The sequence below is a fragment of the Periplaneta americana genome, chromosome 6 (genome assembly GCF_040183065.1).
Source record: "Periplaneta americana isolate PAMFEO1 chromosome 6, P.americana_PAMFEO1_priV1, whole genome shotgun sequence".
NCBI classification, from domain to species: domain Eukaryota; kingdom Metazoa; phylum Arthropoda; class Insecta; order Blattodea; family Blattidae; genus Periplaneta; species Periplaneta americana.
This window is the reverse complement of record NC_091122.1, coordinates 1,318,533-1,343,058: the sequence shown is the minus strand read 5'-3', so window position 1 is coordinate 1,343,058 and position 24,526 is coordinate 1,318,533. Positions and strand designations below refer to the sequence as shown.

General features: G+C 36.4%; 1 protein-coding gene across 7 annotated transcripts in view; it reads right to left on the bottom strand.

Moving 5' to 3' along the window:
- Positions 1 to 24,526, bottom strand: part of LOC138700874 (ATP-dependent translocase ABCB1-like) — a 73,204-nt gene that overhangs the window by 38,486 nt on the left and 10,192 nt on the right. For 2 of the 7 annotated variants that reach the window (XM_069827258.1, XM_069827262.1), the window contains 4 exons: positions 6,995 to 7,055; positions 5,768 to 5,902; positions 3,653 to 3,726; positions 2,322 to 2,412 (listed from right to left, as the gene is read on the bottom strand). In XM_069827258.1, the coding sequence (XP_069683359.1) occupies positions 2,322 to 2,412; positions 3,653 to 3,726; positions 5,768 to 5,902; positions 6,995 to 7,055 (361 nt within the window). Of the gene's footprint in view, positions 1 to 2,321; positions 2,413 to 3,652; positions 3,727 to 5,767; positions 5,903 to 6,994; positions 7,056 to 23,619; positions 23,733 to 24,526 lie in introns of those variants that run through there. The other 5 variants (XM_069827260.1, XM_069827264.1, XM_069827259.1 and 2 more) reach the window with 4 other exon arrangements.

Here is a 24,526-nt window from a genome sequence, read left to right as displayed (position 1 = left end):
CAAAATCAGATCTGGTTTAGCAAATATTTCATTGCGCATAAGAGAAAAAAATAAATATTGCTTGTCAGTGAATAATTTCAGGGACTTATTTTACAAGATAGGCAAATTTGATTTTTACTCAAATCAAGCTTTCAGGAATAAACTCCCTGTAAAGTTTGACGGTTGTCAGCCCACTTTGAGGTCTGTGGATATAGAGGGAAAAATTGGATCGGTGTCGGGTAGAGTTCCCGGGTAGCTCAGTTGGGAGAGCGTTGGTACGTTTAACCAAAGGTCCCGGGTTCGATACCCGGCCCCGGAACAATTTTTCCCTCGAAATTATTCGAAATTGCTTTTTACTGTTTGTAATTGTGCAGGATTTCCTGACTGATGCACATCACTGGATTGATAGGGAAGGTCCTGTTACACGGCCTGAACTCGCTTTTTCCTGTGGACGCATACCCGGAAGGGACTGAGGAGGAACTGTCTTGTAGAGATTTTTAATCATGTTAAATTAAACAAGGGCTTGTTGAGAAAAGCCACTAGTAGTGATTAAATGAATGAATGAATGAATAAATAAATAAATAAATAAATAAATAAATAAATAAATAACGAATTCACACACTAGACAACCACTGAACCACGTTGATGCTCTCGCAGGTATGGTTTTGTAAGTGGATTGTCCTCCCCCGCCTTAGAATACTTCTACCGGTATGCACTCCTAATAATTTGAGCTGACTATGTATGTATGTATGTATGTATGTATGTATGTGTTTACTGCGTCCAATTGGCGACACACAACGTGAATTTTCATCATTATTAATATTTCAAGGCACAGACTCCCAAAGACGGCATATGATAACTGGTTTAGACCTACAATTTAATTCCACACGAAACTTAATTTTAACTAGCAAGTAAAGAATAAGATACTAATTAGCATGTTTTAACTCGCAAGTAAAGAACATAATACTAATTAGCATGTTTTTTGCAGCGGTGGACTTCTTGTTAAGTTTCTTGTGTCGATACGCTCCAACCTGTATAGACAGTACCGCACCTCTTTCGACTGGCTAAAACATCAGTGCACAAACAATATTGTATTGTATTGTATTGTATTTATTCATTTCCTGTGCAATCTATTACAGATTGTAGATTCGTCAATAGATACAAACACAAAATACAAACGCAAGACATACACACACAGACACACACAAATAAGATTTCTAGTATGAATTTAACTGATTTCTAGTATGAATTTAATTTTAACACTCTTAAGTTTTCCAAAGAATAGTAAAACTGCCAAAGACACAATAAATAACAAGATATATAATACATTTTCCCTTTACAAGACATTAAATAAATTAATTAACAGAGATTAGGTAAAAACAAGATAGTCCTACATTATTATTAATATTGTTTGGAGAAAAAATTATGTGCAACAGTAATGAAGGTAGGTATTTTGCTTTATAGCTTTAATGCAAGAAATCAGTGATTTTGAACAGCATGGACTGGAGCAGAATAGTTTTTAGGTTAGGTTTTGAAACCTTCATAATTTTAATAATAATAATAATAATAATAATAATAATAATCTTTATTGTCATTGAATGAAAAACTTCACTATAGACATTGTCAAATGCTACAATCTTACTGCAATACATTTCATAGATATACAAAATAAAAATTAAATTATTAAAACAATGTAGATATTTATCAAATTACATAACTTAATATAAAGTTAAAAGTACTATATTTACTAGATAAAAGACAGTATCAAGTACTAATTGTCATATGTTTAATAACTAGTTAAGAATACGGTACTACAACAGAGGTTAATAATAAACTTTAAACTTTTTTGTTTAATATCCCCAGGTATATCTTGTTATATAATAAGATACCTGTATGAGCAGTACTGTTGAGATTTTTGGTAATAGTATGACAGTTTATATGCAAATTGTTGGCAGTTCTTGTGTTATGGTTGTGAGTTTCAGAGTTCCTTTCAAAATAATGAAGATTCTTATGTATAAAGCAAACAGTTTCTAGGATGTAGATGCAGGGGAGTGGTAAAATATTCAATTCTTGAAAAATTTCTTTGCTTGGAGCGCATACAGGAACTTGTTTTATTATTTTTATTATTTTCTTTTGAAGTTTAAATATTTTTATAGCTTCAGAGGACATGCCCCAAAGCATTACACCATATGAAAGAATGGAATGTACATGGGCATAGTAGACTACTTTCAAAGTTGGAAGAGATATGCTTTTATGGTTTGTATTGAAATAATGAAATGGGATTTTTCAGGATTATTAACTCTCTTCAAGCAAGGAAGTGACACACTGTATGTAATGCTGACCTGCATGAAGGTGGCCAGGAGCACGCCCGCACACAAGGCGCCGTAGTACATCGAGTACACGGACATGAGCTGCGAGAAGCCCTGATGGGACCTGCGGACATGACGCAACTTGCTTCAGGAGGCGAGAGCAGGCTATCTGCTTACCACAGCCACGAAACCCAGGGCTTCTTAGTATTTATACACACTATGTAATATTTGCACAATATCTGAAGAGTAATATTACAATCATTACTGAAGTTATTACAAAACAAATGAATAATAGTATGCAAAAACTAAATATTACATTAAATATAACTGAAACATTGAGTTAAATAAATACATTCCTACATGAATAACACTGGTGTTCGAGGATTCAATATAGCAATATAGATGGGTAGAGAGAAGAAGAAAAAGCAAACAAATTTCAAGTAGGCCTACCGGTAATTAAAACAAAATAGTATGCGTTACAAACAATTCAAAGAATTCATAACTAACATTCATAAGTAAATAAAATGGTGAAACTAACGCTAAGGTAGTTCTGGTGATTTCGAAAGTGAAAATCGTTGAATTTATAAACGGTTTTTTTTTTTTTTTTTTTGTGGAGCTGCAGTTGATCGTATATGCAAGGCATAATAAAAGCCTAAACTAACCAAACCTAACAGATTCGTGTACGCAAGGTGTATAAGCACAGTACGAAGGGAACTACCTCAGCACTAGTTTAGCCTTAAATTACACCGTTATATTTCATAATTCAAGTTATTGGGAAATAAAATTATAGTTTTGAGTCGTTTCATATTAGCGGCTGTTAAACTTTTCCACTCTGTAAAATAAAATAGGCCTACTATTCCTTCTCGTATTAAAATTATGACAAATTTGTTGAAATTTTTCTCGTTTTTAAGTATATGTTAAAAAAAAAAAAGAAAAAATAAATATTTGTATACAGTATACCTGTTCCAACTTGGTAGCGTTAAATTCCAAATACAAACATTTTATAGACTAATCGAAAGATTTTTTGATAGATTTTGATTATTCTCTTTTGTAGTAATTCCAGTGGCTTTCTTACGGATTTAGAAACATTGCCTCAGCCTACAAAATCAAAATTGTAATGTACATGATTTAAGAAAAGTAACGCATAATTGCAATTAAAATTTCAATTATATGTTACTTATGAAAAATCCTGTAGATTGCACAAGGATAAATAAATTAGGCCTATTAATCTTAAAAAAAATGAATGGGGAGATATCGGTAGGAATGCAGTAAGGAAACCAGAACTGTGGCATGAGGAATCACTGCTCCATGATAATATGTATGAGCAAGCAAGTCAAGGAACTGTTGGCCCTGCACTCACTCACCCGTAGGTCCAATCTGATAAGTTGGAGGTAGCTGCGACCGCATCAGTCTCCTGGGTCACTGCAGAGGTCAGGGTCTGGAACAAGGAGCATGTCACATGGCCCCATAGCTAGGCCTGCTCTTCAAACAATTTAAAAGAACATACCTGACGTATAGATTCACGTAATGAGTTCTTATTAATCTAATTTCCATAAATCCGTTGTTTCTTAGTGATAAAAGAAAGTAGTCCAGTTAGTTTGAAGCTATTGGTTTGTTTGTTCTTTATGTACGTACTTATTTTCAAATACTAACTACCTTCGTTGTGAAGCTATCGATTGCTTCCTACGACATGATCTTCATTTCACTTCCTAAGCCAAGTAAGTAACTGGGGATGGGGGATTCCCCTCCCCCTTTTGGAAAGTTATCCCCCCCCCCTCTTATAAATTTATATTAACATCCCTGCCAGGGATAACTTTTATCCCCCTCACAAAATATATATAAAGTATAAAGTAAGCAAAGAAAATAATATTTTATATCCAGCATTTATCGAGCCTTAGGAAGTGCTTAACGTCTACAGCAGCGAATGACAAGACGCAGACGTTTAAATGTAGCCGATCTGAAACGTGATTGGCTGCCGGAAATAAGAGCGACGCGACTATAATACACGAATTTTTCTCTTGTGACAGACTTTGCAACAATGAAATTTATAATTTACAACAATGGGACTTATTCCTTGTTTTGCAAACGCGATTATGAAATCGTTTAACCTTCAGTTGTAATGAAGTTTTCAGTGAAGAAAGTTCCAGTCACAATATTTTAGTTACCGTCTAGATCATATATGTAACAGATAACTCCTCTCTACGTTAAAATCGGTAGCACTTTGAAGAGAACAACCGCCAGGATCGCCACCCGTCCGCCGTAAACGAACACGAGATGGCAGCACAGTCTCTAATGCAATTCGAATTATGACGTGACTCCTTATGTAACAACTAGATGGCAGCGTAGTAAACGTGACAAAAGTTGTTAACCTCAAAGCCTATAAGCCCGACATATCTGTTACATATATGATCTAGGGTTACCGGTACCGGTACTGTTAAAAAAAGAAAAGTATTTTAAAAACTAATCCGTTCCAATATTAACGTTATTATGCCTAAGGTTAAACCTTGCAAAGCATGGCATTTATTACAACTTGTTCCAGGGTTCGGTGAGGAAATATTCTCTACAGATGGTGAACTTTATTTTGCAAAGTGTTGAAGTTGAAGTATCGGCGGACAAGCAGTTCACTGTGCAGCCGCACGTTGACCGCGGTAGACAAGAAAAGGTCTCGGCTGCTAATTGGACAAAGTGTGTCTGCAACTGCGTGCAACACTGCATCTTCCGTGTTTTTCACGGATTTGTGCGATGTTCTTGCTTCAGCTAATATTCCTTTATGGAAATTATCGAACAGTAAATTCAAGAACCTTCTGGAGTGGCATACAGGTCGTTCCATCCCTGACGAATCCAATTCGAGAAAGAACTACGTACCTGTATGTGACGATAACACTGACAAGAATCAGGGACCAAGTTCACGGAAAGAAGATTACTGTTTCTATCGACGAGCCCCGGTACGTGGCTAATGCCATCGTGGGGTCGCTAGAAGTCGAGGGACCAGGTAGAGTATTTTTCTGCTCACAGCAGAGTCCGTCAACCATTCCACAATTTGCCGACTTTTCGACAAGTCCATGTTTCTCCTAAGAAGTCCTACTCTTCGTCACTGATGCTGCGCCATACATGGTAAAAGCAGCCAAGTCCATCGTGCCATTATATCCTAAGACGATACATGTAACATGTTTGGCTCATGCGTTGCACAGAGTAGCGGGCGAAGTGAGGGGGCACTTTTCTGAAGTTGAAGATCGTCTCGAACACCACAAATATCTTTGTGAAGGCCCCATCGCGAAGGGAACTATTTAAATCCCTAGCTCCTAACGTTCCTCTGCTTCCGGAACTCGTGATCACACGTTGGGATACTTGGTTCGATGCCTGCATTTATTATTGTGACAATTTTGAAATCGTTAAAATAGTTGTCGATGCTCTTAAATCAGAGGACGCCCTTCAAGCAGTGTTGGGCTGGAAGGACAACTAAGCATATGAATACATACCGGCACCTGGTAGATGAGTGTGTTCGTCATCTGGCCGAAGACCAGAGCCAGCACTGGGAAGCTGGCCCCATGGAGCACCGCGAAGACCGTCCCCAGCGCCACGAGCGCCAGGTCGCGGCAGCGCGCATACCTGAACTGACAGATTACGCCATTGATTACTGCGGATGCAGCGGTATTGTAGGTTTGTTCCAACAAGCAATTTAGAACGCATTACGACGCATGCGCGCAGAAAGGTTAAAACTAAAAAAAAATAATCCATCATGAGTGATTTAAAAGCTGATAGCAATATATGTTACGAAGAATTAAGTTCGGAAGATGAATATAATTTTAATATGAGAAGAAACTCAAAAGGCCTAGAAAGAACAGTTCAAGAAACTTTCCAACAACGTAAAATCCGGAACTAGATCTGAGAACGTACTCAACCAACGCAAGGTTCGGTATTTAGCCTTGGCTTTTCTGAACCGACGCATGTGACTACACGAGAGCCTCGCACGTCGCATGCGTCGGAACCAAGGCTCTTTAGTTCGTAACTCGTTCTGGATTGCTTGTTGAAACAAACCTGCAGACAACTAATTTCACTCGTTTCGAACGAGTTCCAGTGCGTTGAAACAGAAAAATGAGAGTGAAGAATCAGTTCAAGTCTTGGTGGAACGCTCATTGAAATTCTGCGCATGAGCAGGCAGTTCTGTATCGGTTCTGAACAAACCTAATGATTGCAGTATGCCGACATTTCGTGTTGCTGGAAATTTACGTAAATTGTAATAATCTGACAGGCAGTCTAGTTTCAAATTACGAATAATTATGAGGTAATTTTATATGAATTGTTCACATTCCTGTTTCGGTACGACGACAGGCATCTTTCGAACTTGACTGTACTATATGCTGTCTTTCATGTAGTCATTGTATCGATCAACGATTTGCCCGGTACTCCTAAGTATTATATCTTAGCTGTTAATATAATTTTGAAGAAACGCGAGAGTAAAGGAAAGTCGCATTTTTTATACTTGTATAAGTATACAGAAGTATACAGGATAATACGTTCTGGCACCATAAAATGCAATTAACCACGAAAATCAGAAAGATGCTACTGTCATGATATCTGCAGCACCTCAGACTGGAATACAGCTCATATTGCTGAACGCCACACTGCATTTATTTCACGATTACAAACATGTAGGCTATACTGAATGAAGAGTGGAACTTGTCGAGTTGTGAACAACAACTTACCAGTCCGAAGACTCCAGACTTCCTTTTATCCTCCCTGTCGGTTGCTGCAGCCTCTTTTGGTCTGGAAAGAAACAGAATCCGTTTCACTCCTACACATTTGGCCAGCCTTAGGAATTTTTATTATAAACTTTTAATAGATATTCTGTATCATCTGGCATATAAAACCAGAACTGTGCTTGAAACGCGCACCAACTGCAGAGCATCGCGAACATCAATCGCAATAAATCAGCCCTATAAACTTGTAGATAGTAATTCAAACCGATCAGTGGTGAGATGCGGCTCAGCTTGCCCTAAACAGATGCAAGTTTCATTTGTAAGATTTCGTTTGTTGGCAGACATTTTGCAAGACGGCGGAGGATATATTATGAAGCCTCACAAATATTCTAAACATAGGCTATGCCAGTGGTTCTCAACCTTTCAGACCTTTCCGGTCCGGTAAATTCTTTTTCTGTAAGACGAGAACTAGGCCCCAACAAATTTACTCCTAAATATCCTTCCAATTTTTTTGAAGTCATAAGTTTAACTAACATAAATAGGCCTATTAATAAATAATTGAATATGACGTACGTAATCGCAAGACTTAAAGAGTACGGGTCCCTGCAGATGAGACACTTCAGTGGCGCTGCTTTATAAATTAATTTTTTTAGAGAATTTTTCAGTCTTCCAGTGAACATGGACGTAGAAGGAGATATACTTTTAGCAACTTTACTCAGAAGAGAAAGAATAGAAGTAAAAATAGAAGAAGAGTCTGGGTTCATCCATTAGTTTTGGAAAGACAGAACTGAGGACTATTGCATACCTTGTTTGATAATTTACAGCAGAACGATAGAAAAATATTAATTTAAAATTACGCAAATAAGGGACAATAGGCATAAAACATTTTTATTTAAGAATTCAAAATTAAATATAACAGGCAGCAAACCTGAAACCATTCATAGCATGTAACTCAACCAATAGACTATACTACAACAGGTGTCTAAAGTAATGGTACAATAAAGTCCAAGCCATGGTGTAATTGAACACAAGTTCGAACCTGAGATCAACTAGTTTTTTATCTCTTTGCTAATTTATTTACATTATTTTAGATGCGTTATTTTATTTTAACGTGGAATAAAGGCGATTTTACTACATAAAAATATATTCGTAATTCGCACTACTCCAGCTATTTAGTTGCCTAGTCTATTATTATTATTATTATTATTATTATTATTATTATTATTATTATTATTATTATTATTATTATTACTCTGTCGTAACATAGCCTGTATGCCGTCGTAACGGTGCAGGTGTAGGGAATTGGTGGCGCAACAGTCGTCCGTTAGCAGCGCCACGATCGCGGTGGTCCCGTCTACATTTAATTCCATGCATCGCGACGAGAAGCGCTACTTTTAAAAGTGGCCTAGTCTGAAGGGACTCTACCAGTCGTTGAAACTTCGAAAATAATTTTCTTTTCTATTTTAAGTGCATCTGTTTTACGCAAGAAGAATTCAAAGGTTTGTTTACTAAATATAATTGTTTTGCTTATAGATTACGAAAAAGTCGCGATGGTTTCATAGATTCATTTCCCAGAACAAATGACGACATTGAGCGTAGTAATTGGCCAGTATCAAGACATTACTTGAAACCAAATTTTAAGTAGTTGTCCAGATACGAGTGAACGCAGGCTATTTCGTTTGTGTGCTGGACTTGAAGTGCGAAACTTCTTAATTACAAAACAAGCAAAGTCCCCTGTCTTTTATTCCTATTAATATTTATATTGGTATGCCTATTACTTAAAAAAATCATAGTACTTGGGCTTCGAAACAAGCACTTACACACTGCAATGCGAACTTGCGAAGAGACAGAGACTATGACGAAAACTGAATACAGACGGCCTTAATCTTCAATTTAATGAACAAATGTTGTTTATACTTGCCAGCTAATTGGTCACTGGCATGTGCAACACAGATGTTGTTTCGTTCAGTTCTGAGGACAGAGGGTTCGCCGCGCCCATTGTTGCAATGAGCTTGCAGGCAATTTGTGTGACCGGTCATTCCCTTACCCGATGTTTAAAAGATAAGTATTTGCTACACAAAAGTTAATTAGTTCGATTTTAGAATTTAGAGTTCAGAGACGATCTGGATCTGCGCTTTTCGACATAATCATGAAAATTACTCTCACAAGAATATTTCCATTATAAAATATTTATTCGTGAAAATGCTTAGGAAAGTACATTGACGAATTCCAGGAGCATACTCGCTGTCAGGCCCGGCGGTGGGCTACACAATGTGGGGCACACCGCTTGCCTCTCTTCCTTGCAGGTGATCCAACCGAAAGAATGAGAAACCCTTCCGCCACCGCGACTCATTTCGCAATCTCCGTAAAGTTACAGTGAACAAGCAGGACTGAAGTACGCAGTACAGTACTATAAATAGTGTCAGTACATTGTACTTTCCGTCCAGTTCATTAGTAGATATCGACAGGAGTGCTGGAAACGTGTATTCCGTGAAAGTGTCACAACCGAAAGTTACACAACTGCTTGTCATGCTGAGTAAATACTGCAAGTACTACGCAACACCCTGTAATTAGCACGAAGTAAGTTACGGCGCGAGCCTTGGGAACGAATGCCGTAAAGTGTGTATTAATATCCATTATAATAAATCATGAGAACTTGTCTACATGAGTAGCCCAGTAGGCAGGCCAAGTGTAGTACCTGTACAGAGCTCGCAGTTCAGAAAATAATATTGTGTATAGGCTATATTAGAGTCGTGCACAACCGGTTACGAAAAATAGAAATGATATATTGCTACTGAACGCCTGGCGCTATAGACAGTATGCGAAGCTCTTCCGTTTCGCGGAGTGGTCCGATGTTCGGTTTAACGAATGTCCGAGTCTCTCTCGGGTGGACGGCTCTGGATCATGGACTGACAATATTGAGCCATCCAGGAGTTCCAAGAATCGTTCCAAGGACGCGATTATCATCGTGTACCTTTCAATTGATATACCCTCCTCTCTCCCGATTGATTGATTGATTGATTCATTTATTCATTCAGCAATCCAGGTATTGTAACAGCACGCATCACGAAGCTGCAATGATTATAGCTTGAGAGTGTTTTTATTTTTGTTAATAACTTTCTATCTCCTTAAAAATGATTTATTAGTGAAATAATAATACATATCTATACTAATAAAGTAATAGTAAATCTGTAAGCGAAATGTTTCTGGTAATTTTCGCTTTTCCAAAAATAAGTGGTGTTAACATGTATAATTAATCATCCTGAAACCGAAAATCGCTTTTTTGAAATTTTTGTTTGTATGTATGTCTGTCTGTCTTACTGTCTGTCTGTCTAGATGTTTGTTACCTTTTCACGCGATAATGGCTGAACGGATTTCGATGAAAATTGGAACATAAATTAAGTTCGTTGTAACTTAGATTTTAGGCTATATAGCATTGAAAATATTTTATTTCAAAGGAGGTTATAAGGGGGCCTGAATTAAATAAACCGAAATATCTCGCTTGTTATTGATTTTTTGTGAAAAATGTTACATAACAAAAATTTCTTTAAAAATGATTTCCGAGAAGTTTTATTCCAGGCAAAATTTTGATAGGACAGATATTTAAGTCTGTCTGTCTGTATGTTTGTTACCTTTTCACGCGATAATGGCTGAACGGATTTCGATTAAAATTGGAATATAAATTAAGTTCGTTGTAACTTAGATTTTAGGCTATATAGCATTGAAAATACTTTATTTAAAAGGGGGTTATAAGGGGGCCTGAATTAAATAAACCGAAATATCTCGCTTATTATTGATTTTTGTGAAAAATGTTACATAACAAAAGGTTCTTTAAAAAGGATTTCCGATAAGTTTTATTCCAGGAAAAATTTTGATAGGACTGATATTTAAGGATATACAAGAGTTTTAAAATAACAATACAATACATTTCCACCGCCGCCTCAGATTATAGTGTCGTTCCGTAACTGCTATGTGGAAAATATTAAATTTTTTAGTAGGGAGAAAAACAAATTTATTCATTCTATGGCAGTAATGCATAGGAGATCGTGAATTCTTACATTTTTACACAATCAACTCTATTAATTTGGAGTGATTTATTAAAGGATGCATTCAAGACTAATTTAGAAAAATGTTAAACGAATTATATTTGCACCAAATGAGTGGTCTCTGGACCAAAATGATAGCATTTTAATTATTTAAATACAATTTAAATTAAGTAGCATATTAAACGATTTATTCTTCTATCAAACAAGAATGTTCCCTGGACCCAATGTTCTATTTTAATTATGTAATTACTTTATATTTATTTCTAATAAGTGCAGCGGAGCGCACGGGTACAGCTAGTACTTAGAATAATTAAAAGACACAGACTATATTAACAACTACTCTTTCAGAGGTATTCAATGTATTTTGAGTTTAAACTATGAACGTTACAACAAGCAGCCGGTGGCAAGCTTCCACTGGCCCACTGTAGTCATCAATGAGGTCGTTCACAAGTAACTGATAATATCGCGGTCAACTGTTGAACTTGTGATAAGTCGAACTGCTGCTTCCACGTCCCATCTCCGTCTGCAAGAAGAATTGCTACCAGCGCGCTGCATCACGATGCTGGGTTGGCACTGGTCCCATACACTGGCCGAAATTTCATGAGAAAATTTTTTCCACCATGAGGACTCGAACCAGCGCGCATTCCGTAACACGAGTCCAGGCATGATGCCTGAGACCACGACGCCACGGCGCGAGACGTTCACTTTCTGGCAGGTTTACTTAATTTGGCTTTGCTTTTACTCGTGAACATGTTTGTTCTTATTAACTCTGAGCTGCACTTTCCAATAACACCGTTTCTATCATTAATATTGATTTAGTAGACAAATATTCGCTTATGTATGTATGTATATAAATTCCGAAATTATTTTTTAAGCTAAGTGCAAGGAGTGTGACTAAACAATTTCAATTCATGATGACTAGACTTCGTTGAATTGCCACACTCATCATGCAATCAGGTTGCCGATGTATGTAGTATAGAAGAGGTGAGCGATCGCCCGGTCTAGTAGTATAAGCAGTTCATGTTAAGAGTTGTGACCGGTCCAAATAGATAGAGCAGCTACAGCTAATATATATCTATGTAAGCACTTGTTTTTGCATTACTGTGGTTGGAATAGTCAAAGCTTAACATTTGTTCAGTGCAGACAAGAATTAAATCAAACATACTACAATGAGAGTGTTGCTGTTCCAAACAATTGCCCCTGGAATACCCTTACCCCCGCAGCCAGTCTGGACCCGTTGGGGAACGTGGTTGGATGCTGGTAATAATAACATTACGTGAAAATAATGGAGGTCATTGATGCATTGGATAGGACAGACAGTTCCGCTGTTGCAGCTGTAAAATCATTGTCTTCTGAACAGCTATTGGAAGATATTCTGTTAATTGATTCTAATTTTTAAATCGTGTCCAAAAGCATCATCCTGTTAGAATCGTCTAAACTACAACTTTCAGAAGCCCTTAATATAGTGGATAAAGTATCACAAACCGTTATCCAAAATAACAATTCATTAATCTCAGAAAAAGTGAAATGTAAGTTGAGAAACATTATTGCTAAAAATTCTGGCTATTCACAACTTCGTATTATAAATGATGTACTATCAGGTCACGACAAGACATCTGAAGTTGGTGTACTAAAAAGTAGTGACTTTCCGTTCTTCAAATATGTACGTATTACATCGTGTGATGTCGAACGTACATTTTCCCAAAATAAAAACTGTTTAAGTGACCATCGGAGGAGGTTACCTTGCAGTCGCTCAAAATGTACGTAACTCTTCACTGCAATGCACATATTCAAGGATGATGTATCCTACATTAAATTTTAAGAGTTAATATATCTCACTGTAAAATAATTGTGTATTTACATGTTTAGACATTTCCTACTTCAATGATCATTCATTATATTTCTTGAATGCAGGATACAGGTTTTATTGTAACCGCAGTATACTGCTCAGTGTTTACATCAGAGGCATACTCCATCCATTGCACGCCCTCTTCTCATACAGTTTATACTGCGTGCGCAGTAAACCTTGCGATTCTCGTGGCAATTCCACGAAGTCTAATGATGACCATAGATAGGAAGTTCGTACCAAACCAGTACATTTTATTTTTTTATTTCAGTAGGTTATTTTACGATGCTTTATCAACATTTTACTGTTAGGTTATTTAGCGTTTGAATGAAATGAAGGTGATAATGCCGGTGAAATGAGTCCGGGGTCCAGCACCGAAAGTTACCCAGCATTTGCTCATATAGGGTTGAGGGAAAACCCCGAAAAAAAACCTCGACCAGGTAACTTGCCCCGACCGGGAATCGAACGCGGCCCACCTGGTTTCGCGGCCAGACGCGCTAACCGTTACTCCACAGGTGTGGACAAACCAGTAGATTTCAGTTGAGTACAGATGTCACCCACGCCTCGTCCTGCTCCCGCTCGCTACACAGTTCACATAAACAATAGAGTCGTGCAATGTTCGAACATGAGAGGGGATATCAAGATACTACAAAGTTCGCCCTACTCCATAGGCATCCAGCAGTACGTGGAAGTGAAGCATGTAAACTAAAATAGCCGAGTCCATTAAAACCGGTAAGAGGCCTTATGTTCGGTTCAATTTGCCGAGTCTTTGTAGAACTGAAGCTACCTTTGCGTTTGTTCACTCTTTCACCTTCCTTACTTATGTTCGGTGCCATTCTCCTTAGTTCCAGCGGCGGTTCCTCTATATGAGCACAGGAGCACGTGAACACCTTAAAAACCAACAATAATCATACATATTACTGTATTAATATTATAACATCTATTACTTTCCAATGTGCAATGACGTTCCTGCATTTTTATCTCGAGAGAATGTCCTGTTCGTGTGTCGTGTGTCTTTAAATCTCCATTGGACAGGTTGACAGCAGCTCGCACAATTTTTCTCTAGCAGGGTGGAATAGCCTGAGGCGAGAATATTTTCTGGTTTGTTACAATGGTTACAATAGCTCTGCTCGCACAGGTCTTAACGTGCTAATGACAGAGAAACAGAGATGCTCCATCTCCCTTGGGTCTGGCATCCTGTTCCTTTCTCCCTCTTTCCTCGTTTTCTCTCTTTACTCTTTCTTTTCAAAATACCGTTATGCGCGGGGGCTGATTCTGTTGTCTTTTCCTCAGCAAAGTAAGAAAAATACAAGCTGCATTCGTGAGTATTGAAAGTTGAAACAGTAACACTTGAAGATTGGAGACGGACGCGTGTGAAATTGTGTGTTAAATTAAAAGAAGATTAAAGCATTCCTCCGCACCATGACAGAAGACCGATTAAGTACATTGGCTATGTTGGCAGTGGAAATAAAACTTGTTAACGACATTAGAGACTTCAATAATAAAGTTATTGATAAGTTTGCATCTCTCAAAACTAGGTGGATGGAGTTTCTCTACAAATAAATCTAGATCTTCAACACCATCTACAACAGCAGTGAAGGTGAGTCCTATGAATTAATTTTACCCTAATCTTGTTTAATGGTTTTAATTTTGGTTTATATGCTAGATTTGGTACACGCATATTAGAAGTCGTTTATCTCTGACGTGTGACTCAGCTATATGAGAATATATCAATGTATTCATTACTCATTTTTTTTGTGAACAGCCATCCAAGAAAGGCACGAGCCGCCACTGCTTAGTTCCTCCTCTACCTGTGCCTTTATGCTTTAGCTGCATGAGAATATCAGGAACATAGCTTGCGAAGTTACGCATGGTAATGAGTATAGGTAATTTTGTTTTATGACTAAACATGCATATAAATATACAGTACGATTATTTAGTCCCCACAGTCGCCGGAGATGTGCGCCTGAATCAGACGAGTCCATTTAGTTACGCCAAGGGGTGTTTGGGTTAGTTACTTGCTTGCTTTTGGAGGGATCGGATGTCATGCGTGCGGTAGAGCGGTATGTTTCTAGTACAATTAAGCTGTACTACATTCCTTTACCGACCACTCGCCCTTATATCTACTCCGGAGCTCTTCCCACTATCCCTATTACTTCCCCTCTTTCGCGTCGCTGAGCTGTCAGGACTAAATAATTTTTTTTTGTCGCATAGATACTTTATAAGTAGTAGTAGTAATAATAATAATAATAATAATAATAATAATAATAATAATAATAATTTATACTGGCAGAGTTAAGGCCATAGGGCCTTCTCTTACACTCTACCAGGTCACAAAGTATACAAACAGTTAAAATTTAACAAAAAGTTAAAGAAGAAAATACTAACATATTACAAAATAATAATAATAATAATAATAATAATAATAATAATAATAATAATAATAATAATAATAATAATAATAATAGTAATTTATACTGGCAGAGTTAAGGCCATAGGGCCTTCTCTTACACTCTACCAGATCACAAAGTATACAAGCAGTTAAAATTTAACAAAAAGTTAAAGAACAGAATACTAACATATTACAAAAAAATAATGATAATAGCATAACAAATCGACACTAAACAACATGAAAATAATACCATAAGAGAAAAAAAATATAGTAAAATACGTTGAAATATAGTAAAAGCAACTCATTTAGTACAAATAGTTAATATGAAGAACGTAAGGAAGAATATAACAAAATGTAATAAAATAATAAAAAAGAAAAGAAATACGAAAATTAAATAAAATTCACAATAAAAAGGGTATGATAATAAATTCATCTGGTGATCAAGAGAACAAAAAGGAGAAAGGAAGAAAAAAGATATTTATATGTTTTTACAAAACTATCGCAGAGAAAAGGGCTTATAACTGAAAGGAATCAGAATTGAAAAAAGTGGTCTGTACGTATAAATAAATCAAACAAAATATAGCTATTTAGAAACGTTTATGTTCAAAGTACCGACTAGTATGTGCAAAGTTCAAACATGAGAGAGGAAACAAAGCATTGCAAACTTCGTCTTACTTTATATGAAAAACTAATCGCAAGATTTATAAGACATGAAGTAGTGGTGGAAGTGGAGGACAGCGAATATTTTTATGACAAAGTGGAACAGATACGACAGGCCTTCTTCTGCAGAGCGGACATCGACGAATATCGAACTTCGTCAAACTCGACTAACTTGAATCGAACTTAGTGCTTGTAATACTTTTTATCATCCGTATAGTCACACAGATAGTTACCGAGCAACTGCGATTTATTTCAATATTATGTCAAGAATGTAATTTCAGCTATTTTCTTTCTGTGATTGTTGTAGCCTAGTAACTGTATTTTAAAACATAATGTGATGTACCTATGTGTACGTATATCTCTGTCGAAGTTTACTCATTTTTTGTAATAAAAATTACCTGTCTTACATCTAAATAAAATTTCACAAGATTTGTTCTAAAATCCTAAAATATCATGAAGGGTTGGGAGAGGAGTGTAGGAGAGGCCAGCGAATTTAAAAGGCACAGATCATACAAGGGGCAAGACAGAGCGAGCGAGACAGATCCGCTTCTTCAAAGCAGACTTCGATTCTTGTCACGCTCGACAAATTTGAACCGAACATAGAGCATGAAATTCAACAACTAGTATCATTCTATGAGCTGTGTACAGTCGTGAATAGTTTGAAGAATATTGTTAATTTATATTAATAGTTTAGGTTCTGAACAAAGTGAGCTATTCTGTTATTATTGTAGTATTTACGTAGTGTTAATATTATGCACGATTCCAAAAAGTAGACTCATCTGTTATTAAACAATTATGCAAACAGAAGTGTGTAACACGTTTACTTTTTCCCAGATTATTCTTCGTTAAATGTTGGTTGAAGACAAGTTTATTTATCAGCCGTCAAACGTCTTTTGCTGGTCTGTTGCTATGCATTCGGTTGCGTTACAGTCCAAGTTCAACATCGGAATTACGATACGAACTTCCTAGCTCTCATTACAATACGAATGAAAAATTATGGGTTTAATATTATATGCAACATACTTTTAGATTGTTCAGCTGATGATAGCAAGATACACTGCATCATATTTCAGATTTGCTCCAGTAACGTACTGTGACGTAGAACGAAAATGTTCAAAATAAAAATATTGTTTTTCTTTTCTGAACAGAAAAGGAGTATTTATTTTGATAAAATGAAAATGTTCATTATTATTTGTTATAATGAGGCTAGAATCATAATTGTATACTTTGTGTTATTTTTATATGTATGAGTAAATTTTTTAGGATGGGAGTTACGAAGTTTATAATTACAAATTATTGTTTTTATTATTTTATTCGTTTATTGATTTCTTGTACTAAGACTGAACTATTGGAGCACAAGTTTGGTTACCACCCGGGTGTACATGTTTGTCGTTCTGGTTCACTGACATTGAAAGCTGCGCTACTACTTTTCATTCGGTAGAGATATAGTCCAATCTCACACAACTTAACACTTTCGGTACCAGCTTCCTAGCTGTGATGACTTCCGTTCTCGAAACTTATTGCTGAATCATTCTAACTTTTGAGAAGCTTTTCTGACAATTTTGTGAAAGACATACAAGTACCTACGTGTTTAAAACTGCTCGCGTATATTTTGGTAGCTACGAATACAAGAACGTTTAAGGTTAATGGCAAAGAAAGAAAGAAGTTGTTTTTTTCCCCTCAGTTTTGAAAATTAAACAATTCATACGATTTCAGACGATCAAAAGACAACCTTGAAAAGCTGTTTTTCAACGAGAAAAATACACACAAAAAATTACTTTAATGTCAAATAAAAAACATACATACCTACCGGACATACAATTCACGTTTTGTTTTTAAAAAATAGTAAGCTCTACAAAAAATTGGATTTTGCATGTTTTTGCATATTTCTTGTTTCAGTATGCTATATCCTTGCCATAATCATCACTATCGGTTCGAGAGGGAACGATTCATGTGGACAGTGGAATTTCTCTGCGATATCTATCGGCATAAAATGTCTTCCAATTATCCTCCAGGTCAAGCCAGGTCAGGTCAGTTTGCGATTAAAAGCCTTTCTCTTTCCGACAAAGATAGCCGACTGCACTCAGGATGCAAACGGTTTTGAAGCCATTGCGACTGGATTCCGAATCTGTAACATCTCTTCCAGAAGACGGAATGTTTCCGTGTATTCCAACTAGTATTGGAACTTAGCCGATTTCAATTTCCTAAAGCGGGAAATATCCTTGTCGGCAATCAGCGCTGTCGAAAAGCTGGCAGATTTTTTATATTGCTTGACTCCATTGTTTTAAGCTCTTAAATTACTAATTCCTTACGTTGTTCAACTGTTTAAAAGGAAATCAAATTTTAAATGTACAATGAATGCGAGATTATTCATTGTTACAAAATCGAAGTTACATGAAACTGTTGTGTGTGACGTAACAAGGGACTGTATTTCTTAATGTTCCGTCATATGCATTCCGCTTGAACAATATTTAAGTTGTCAGTCAAATCAAAATTACATAAACAAAAGTCTGGAGCATTTCTGGAAGAAAACTTGGACGATCCTATAATAGCAGGTTTTCATAATTATACAGTGTACTGGAGTGCTATACGTTAATTCATACGTAATAGAATTAATTGTGCCTTATGTTACAGAAAAGTGGCTTAACAAGGGACTGAAATCGAAAAAATATCTACTCGTATTTATAATATTGCACTTTATAAATACTGGAAAGATTAAATTCACAATTATATTGGAAAGCCAAACAGAAATGGCAAATGTTCAAAATGTCTAGAGCAGCAGATTAAAGAAGGAAATAAATAAATATTGACTCAAATATTAATTCTTCACAGTAAATAGAATTATAAAATATTTTTCTGGCAAATTTTCCCATCAGTTTAGCGGATTCTAGTAGTTAGCCGGAACCTGACAGAGTTGGCAACACTGAATTCAACTTTGATGTTTCTTCCAGGACCTTTTAACTAGCACATCCTGACGACTTATCTCGTCCTTAAGCTTCTAAAAGCGCACAATTAAGATAATATTACAGTGACTAACAGTAATTTCCATTGCACGTAACAAACAAGGCACTTTTTCGTCCTTGAACATAAGAAATAATCCTCTCGAATCTATACCAGCCGCCACTGCAGATGTGTTCCCAATACAAACCATTAACTGACTGACTCAAACACTAACTTCAGTACAGTTTTAAGCTGCCCTACTGGATGGAAGAAGAGTCCCATAACACAGCGGTGGCGAAAATGTAATCGTGCACCGAGCCACTGTGTAACCTGCAACGTGCATAGCACCTATGGAGGGAGGCGGACACCCGAAGGGGAAGTGAAGCAACTGTCGGACTTATTAACGGATTTTCATTTTCCTTACGTCAAGCACTTACATATAATTTTATACAGTACAAGGCTACAAACTAATGTTTAGTACGTGTAACGAAGAAAGAAATGAACAATAAATGAACAATATCACAACCTAAAATTAACTGTCTTCAGAATGTCTCTGCGACAGAGTTTCAAAATCAGGAATTATGTCACTTACTGCCAGTCGTAGTTGATCACGAAGGTATTTGTCTGTCAGTCGTGATCTAAATTTGGTTTTTATTATTTTAATTGTTGAAAATAATTTTTCACAAACGTAAGTTGTAGCGAACATGGCTTCAACAGAGCAAGCGAAAAAACGAAGCTTCGGATATTTATTTTTTGGCAAAGATTTGAAAGTTCAACATTTGTCAAGTCCTTACATCTAGCTTTCATTTGACATCACATAGTAAATCAATGAGTTCAAATTGAAGAGCTAACCGCATTATTCGTACATCTGCTGAAAAAGAGTCGACGTACACAGATGATGATGATGATGATAACAATAACACTTAACCTTTTAATGTTTCATCAGTAACATGTAGTATAATGCCGTTTTATGTTATACAACCGTTTTCCTCGTAATACTTGTGAACAAATCATACATTTAATATTCTCATCATATTGACAGCAAAAAAATGCGTCCTCCCATCCTACTTGGAACTTTCTACATGGTTTCGAGAGAGACATAAGCCAGTCGCAGGTCAGAGACAAATACAAATGGAACGGAGTTTGACTCCAGTGAGTGAGAGGGTGGGGGTTGGGGGAGGTTAGAAGCAAGCGAAATGCACAGCTATCACTGCGAGCCACAATGTCTCGCGAGTCACGTTTTTGCCACGGCTGCCATAGCACCTTGGAGGTGAGTTCAACATGTCTGTCCAAATTGGGCATCACGGCACTACAGTCCGCTTGCTGAAAGCGAAACTCCAACATTCCAGAATACACAACTGACGCATTTTAAAGTAACATACCCCATGCGGTGACCGAGTGGTTAGACCTTAGGCAGGCGGTCCGGGTTCGAAGCCCTAAATGCCCTGACATGTTTCATTGAAAAATCCATAGTGACATTAGTGACGAAGAAGAGTACTACAGAGAGCAAATAAAGAGCAACTGTGTCATTTGAGAGACACTTAAATGTATTTGATTCAGTATATATCGGTTATCATGTTAAACCGACAAGGAAAATAACCGGCAATTAATCGGTTAACCTTATCAAAATAACCGCGTATTCCTACCGTAATGTATAGCAGTCTGCCGATGTGAACTGGAAATTACATCTAGTTCGTAGTGCTCCCTCCTCGGGAACGTAAACGACAACGAGAACGGAAATAATGTTAAATGCATTTATTTTAACAATATTTCCGTTCTCGTTGTAGTTTCCGTTTCCGGTTTATTGTGAACCAGCCTTTACACGTAACAAGCCACTGTTTTGTCCTCTCTGTTCTGAAATCCGTAACTATGCCACGATTACACCGACAATACACAACTACAGAAGTAGCAGAAGGTCCTCCGACTTCAGCGGTTGAATTGTCTTTTCAAGGCTCTCGACCTCGGCACCCGTTATCCCAGGAAAAACTTTGGTCTGAACAAATGTAACTTTTCGTTCCTCAAGGAAATTTTACAATGTTACATTTTTTCAGATCAATTTCTGCATATTTAAAGGACAAAACTAAAATTCTTTTAATATTTATTATCATAAAACTCTGCTGTCTTAATCTTAAATAGATCGAGCATATTGGGAATTAAATCAGTGGCTTTCTCAAAACACATTCCGTGCCTCTACCCGTACCGCTTACGCCACCCAGGTTGTGTACCATTGTTTACATAAATAAAAACAAATGAAAATTAACATTGAACATAAATATTATTTTAAGAAACACAGGGAACAAATATGGGTAAATGATAATCATAGGAAATCCATTTCGTGAACTCTGCACTTTGTACAATGACTCCAATAACTGAAGCAATGGAAATGAAAATGTCTAGCGAGCTCCACAGTAAAATACTTACTTACTTACTTACTTACTGGTTTTTAAGGAACCCGGTGGTTCATTGCCGTCCTCACATAAGCCCGCCATTGGTCCCTATCCTGAGCAAGATTAATCCAGTCTCTACCATCATATCCCACCTCCCTCAAATCCATTTTAATATTATCTTCCCACCTACGTCTCGGCCTCCCCAAAGTTCTTTTTCCCTCCGGCCTCCCAACTAACACTCTATATGCATTTATGGAATCGCCCATACGTGCTACATGCCCTGCTCATCTCAAACGTCTGGATTTAATGTTCCTAATTATGTCAGGTGAAGTATACAATGCGTGCAGCTCTGCGTTGTGTAACTTTCTCCATTCTCCTGTAAGTAGTAAAATAGGCCTACTAATTTTTACTGCATTTGTATTTTATTTTTGGTCTAGCCTCTAGCAAAAATATTTGCCTTTACGAAAACATCCTTAAAAATACGATTATGTTTCATGGACCAAAAAAAATATTGAAAGTTTGATAGGCTATCCTCCCATATTACACACGAGACTGGTGTCTGATTGCGTTCCTTTATTTCATGACCCAATGAAAGTGAGATATGGAATAATTTTACTAATATACACCGGCACATATTAAATATTTCGTAAAGTACACATTTTCATTACTTACTTACATTTTTTTTTTTAGTGAGGCATGGTAATGTATACTTATACTTTACTTGGTCCACATAGAATAATAATTTTATTGTTATCACATTTTAATTTTAGTGAAAATTGGATATGCTCCCAAATCAAGCACGGTAAGATAAACTTACTTATTATTATTGAAAATAACGTAAAAATTGTAAGAATGATCTTAATTACATAGAATGAAGTACGGTAACTAGTCAAAACCAGTTGGTTACAATATATTGAATTACTCTAGATTATCTTTTGTATAATTCTTTGCCTGTATATTATGTCACTTATAAAAAATAAGGGAGTTCGAAATATCATAATTAAGAATATCCTTCTTAATTAATTCTAGAACTGATTAGACAAATTGTAAGAGATTAGTCTGTTGATAACATTAATTAAGTTTGTATGAAATATCCACTCAAGACACCATGTTAATCGTGGCATGGTGAAAGAATTATCCAAATCGGTCAAGTAACACTCTTTCTTTACATATTAATATTGACGAACATTTATGTGCATATAATAGATTACAATGATACCCATATAAAAAGTGTTAATTGACTATCTTCCGCTTGTTGCGCAAGGCCGCCTTAGATAAACGCAGAGTCATCTGTTTTCACTTCATTGCATTAGTCTGACTGAGGCGGCACGGATATAAAACGCATTGTTGTTTGAACTCAGATCTTGTTAAATATTGGTCCTATCGAAATTTTGTATAGAATAAAACTTGCCGGAAACATTTTTGCAACAATTTTGTAATATAATTTGTTTTATAAGAAATCAATAGTAAGCGAGATATTTCGATTTATTGACTTCAGTCCCCCTTTATAACCCACATTTTAAAGAAAGTATTTTAAATGTCGTAAGTGGGACCCAACTTAATTTATATACCAATTTTCATAGAAATCGGTTGTCATTATTAGGTGAAAAGATAACAGACATCCAGATATACATACATACATACATACATACATACATACATACATACATACATACATACATACATACATACATACAAACAAACAAAAATTTCAAAATTGTGATTTTTGTCTCGGGATAGTTAATTATAGACATGTAAACAGCAATTATTTCCCAAAAAGTGAAAATTGTCTGAAAAATTTTGGTTACAGTTTTATTATTAATAATTTATAGATAATAATAATAATAATAATAATAATAATAATAATAATAATAATAATAATAAAAGTCACAATTATGTTCAACATCCTGATCTCCACCACCACAATCATCATCGTTACATAGAAGTGTGAAATTTTAGGTAATTTCAAGAGAAAGAGAAAGATTATAGACTATAATATCTGCAGTGCTTGGAAAAAGTGACATAAGTCAGTTTCCACAAACCTTTTTTGATAATTTATTGACAACTTACACTGGTTTATGTAGATTTGATTTTTTTCTGTATGAATTATTGTAATGGGAGAAATACCTATGTATTTTTTCCAAGCGAGCAGATGTTCCGTAAGTTGTCAATAAATTATCAAAAAAGGTTTGTGGGAACTGACTTGTGTCACTTTCCCCGAGCACTACAGATATAATATTATCAAAGTAAGAGTTATTCCGATAATTCATTTACAGATTGATTTTAACATTCGTAACAGCCCAGTTAAATAGAAACACGTGATAAATCAGTAGCAAGGAGTTTCACATGACGTTACTTACATGTGGCCGTTGAGAGGCAGGAGCGGGCAACGCTCGTCGTCCACCATCTGACTGGAGGCACGATTAGAACTCGACTGACAGATGGCGCCAAGCACCATGACTCATCTTCAACAGTCGAGTTTTGATTGGTTACTTGTCCACGGGGAAAAATTTTTACGTACGAATATCATGTTTTGGGTAGAATGCGATGTGTTCTACATTGATGATTTGTCAACATTCAACTCTTTCCAGATTGCACTACATTGTGAACAAAATAATTTGGCAAATGTTCGCACAACTAGGCCTATTTCAGTATCGCATTCACTGAATGTAGGCCTATGTAAGGTTAAAAAAAACATTCAATATTCTGAAAGGTGGTAGTATATTTATTAAATCAAGACATGAGTGTTAGAATTAATATCTTCCGTGGTAGAGTGTACTTGTTCATCAACAACGTAGATGTCCATTCATAGTCACGCACCACACCTTGTTGCCCCTTTGTTTACCGTAATTTCCGATATGACACTGTACATCCAGGGGTGTATTTCAGACCTGGCGATGCCAGGGTACTATTTTTCGAGGTCGGACGATGCCAGGGAACTTTTATGTTTTCCATATTGTTGTCAAATTTTGCATTTATAAAAAATCATATTTTCTTCATATTTAAACAATTTCATAGTGGGAGCCACCGGCGTAGCTCAGTCGGCTAAGGCACTTGCCTGCCGATCCGGGTTCGATTTCCGCTTGAACTGATTACCTAGTTGGTATTTTCCTCAACTGTAAGGCAAATACCAGGTAATCTATGGCGAATCCTCGGCCTCATCTCGCGAAATATCATCTCACTATCACCAATCCCATCGACGATAAATAACCTCGTAGTTCATACAGCGTCGCTAAATAACCAAGTAAAAAAACTTCATAGATCACG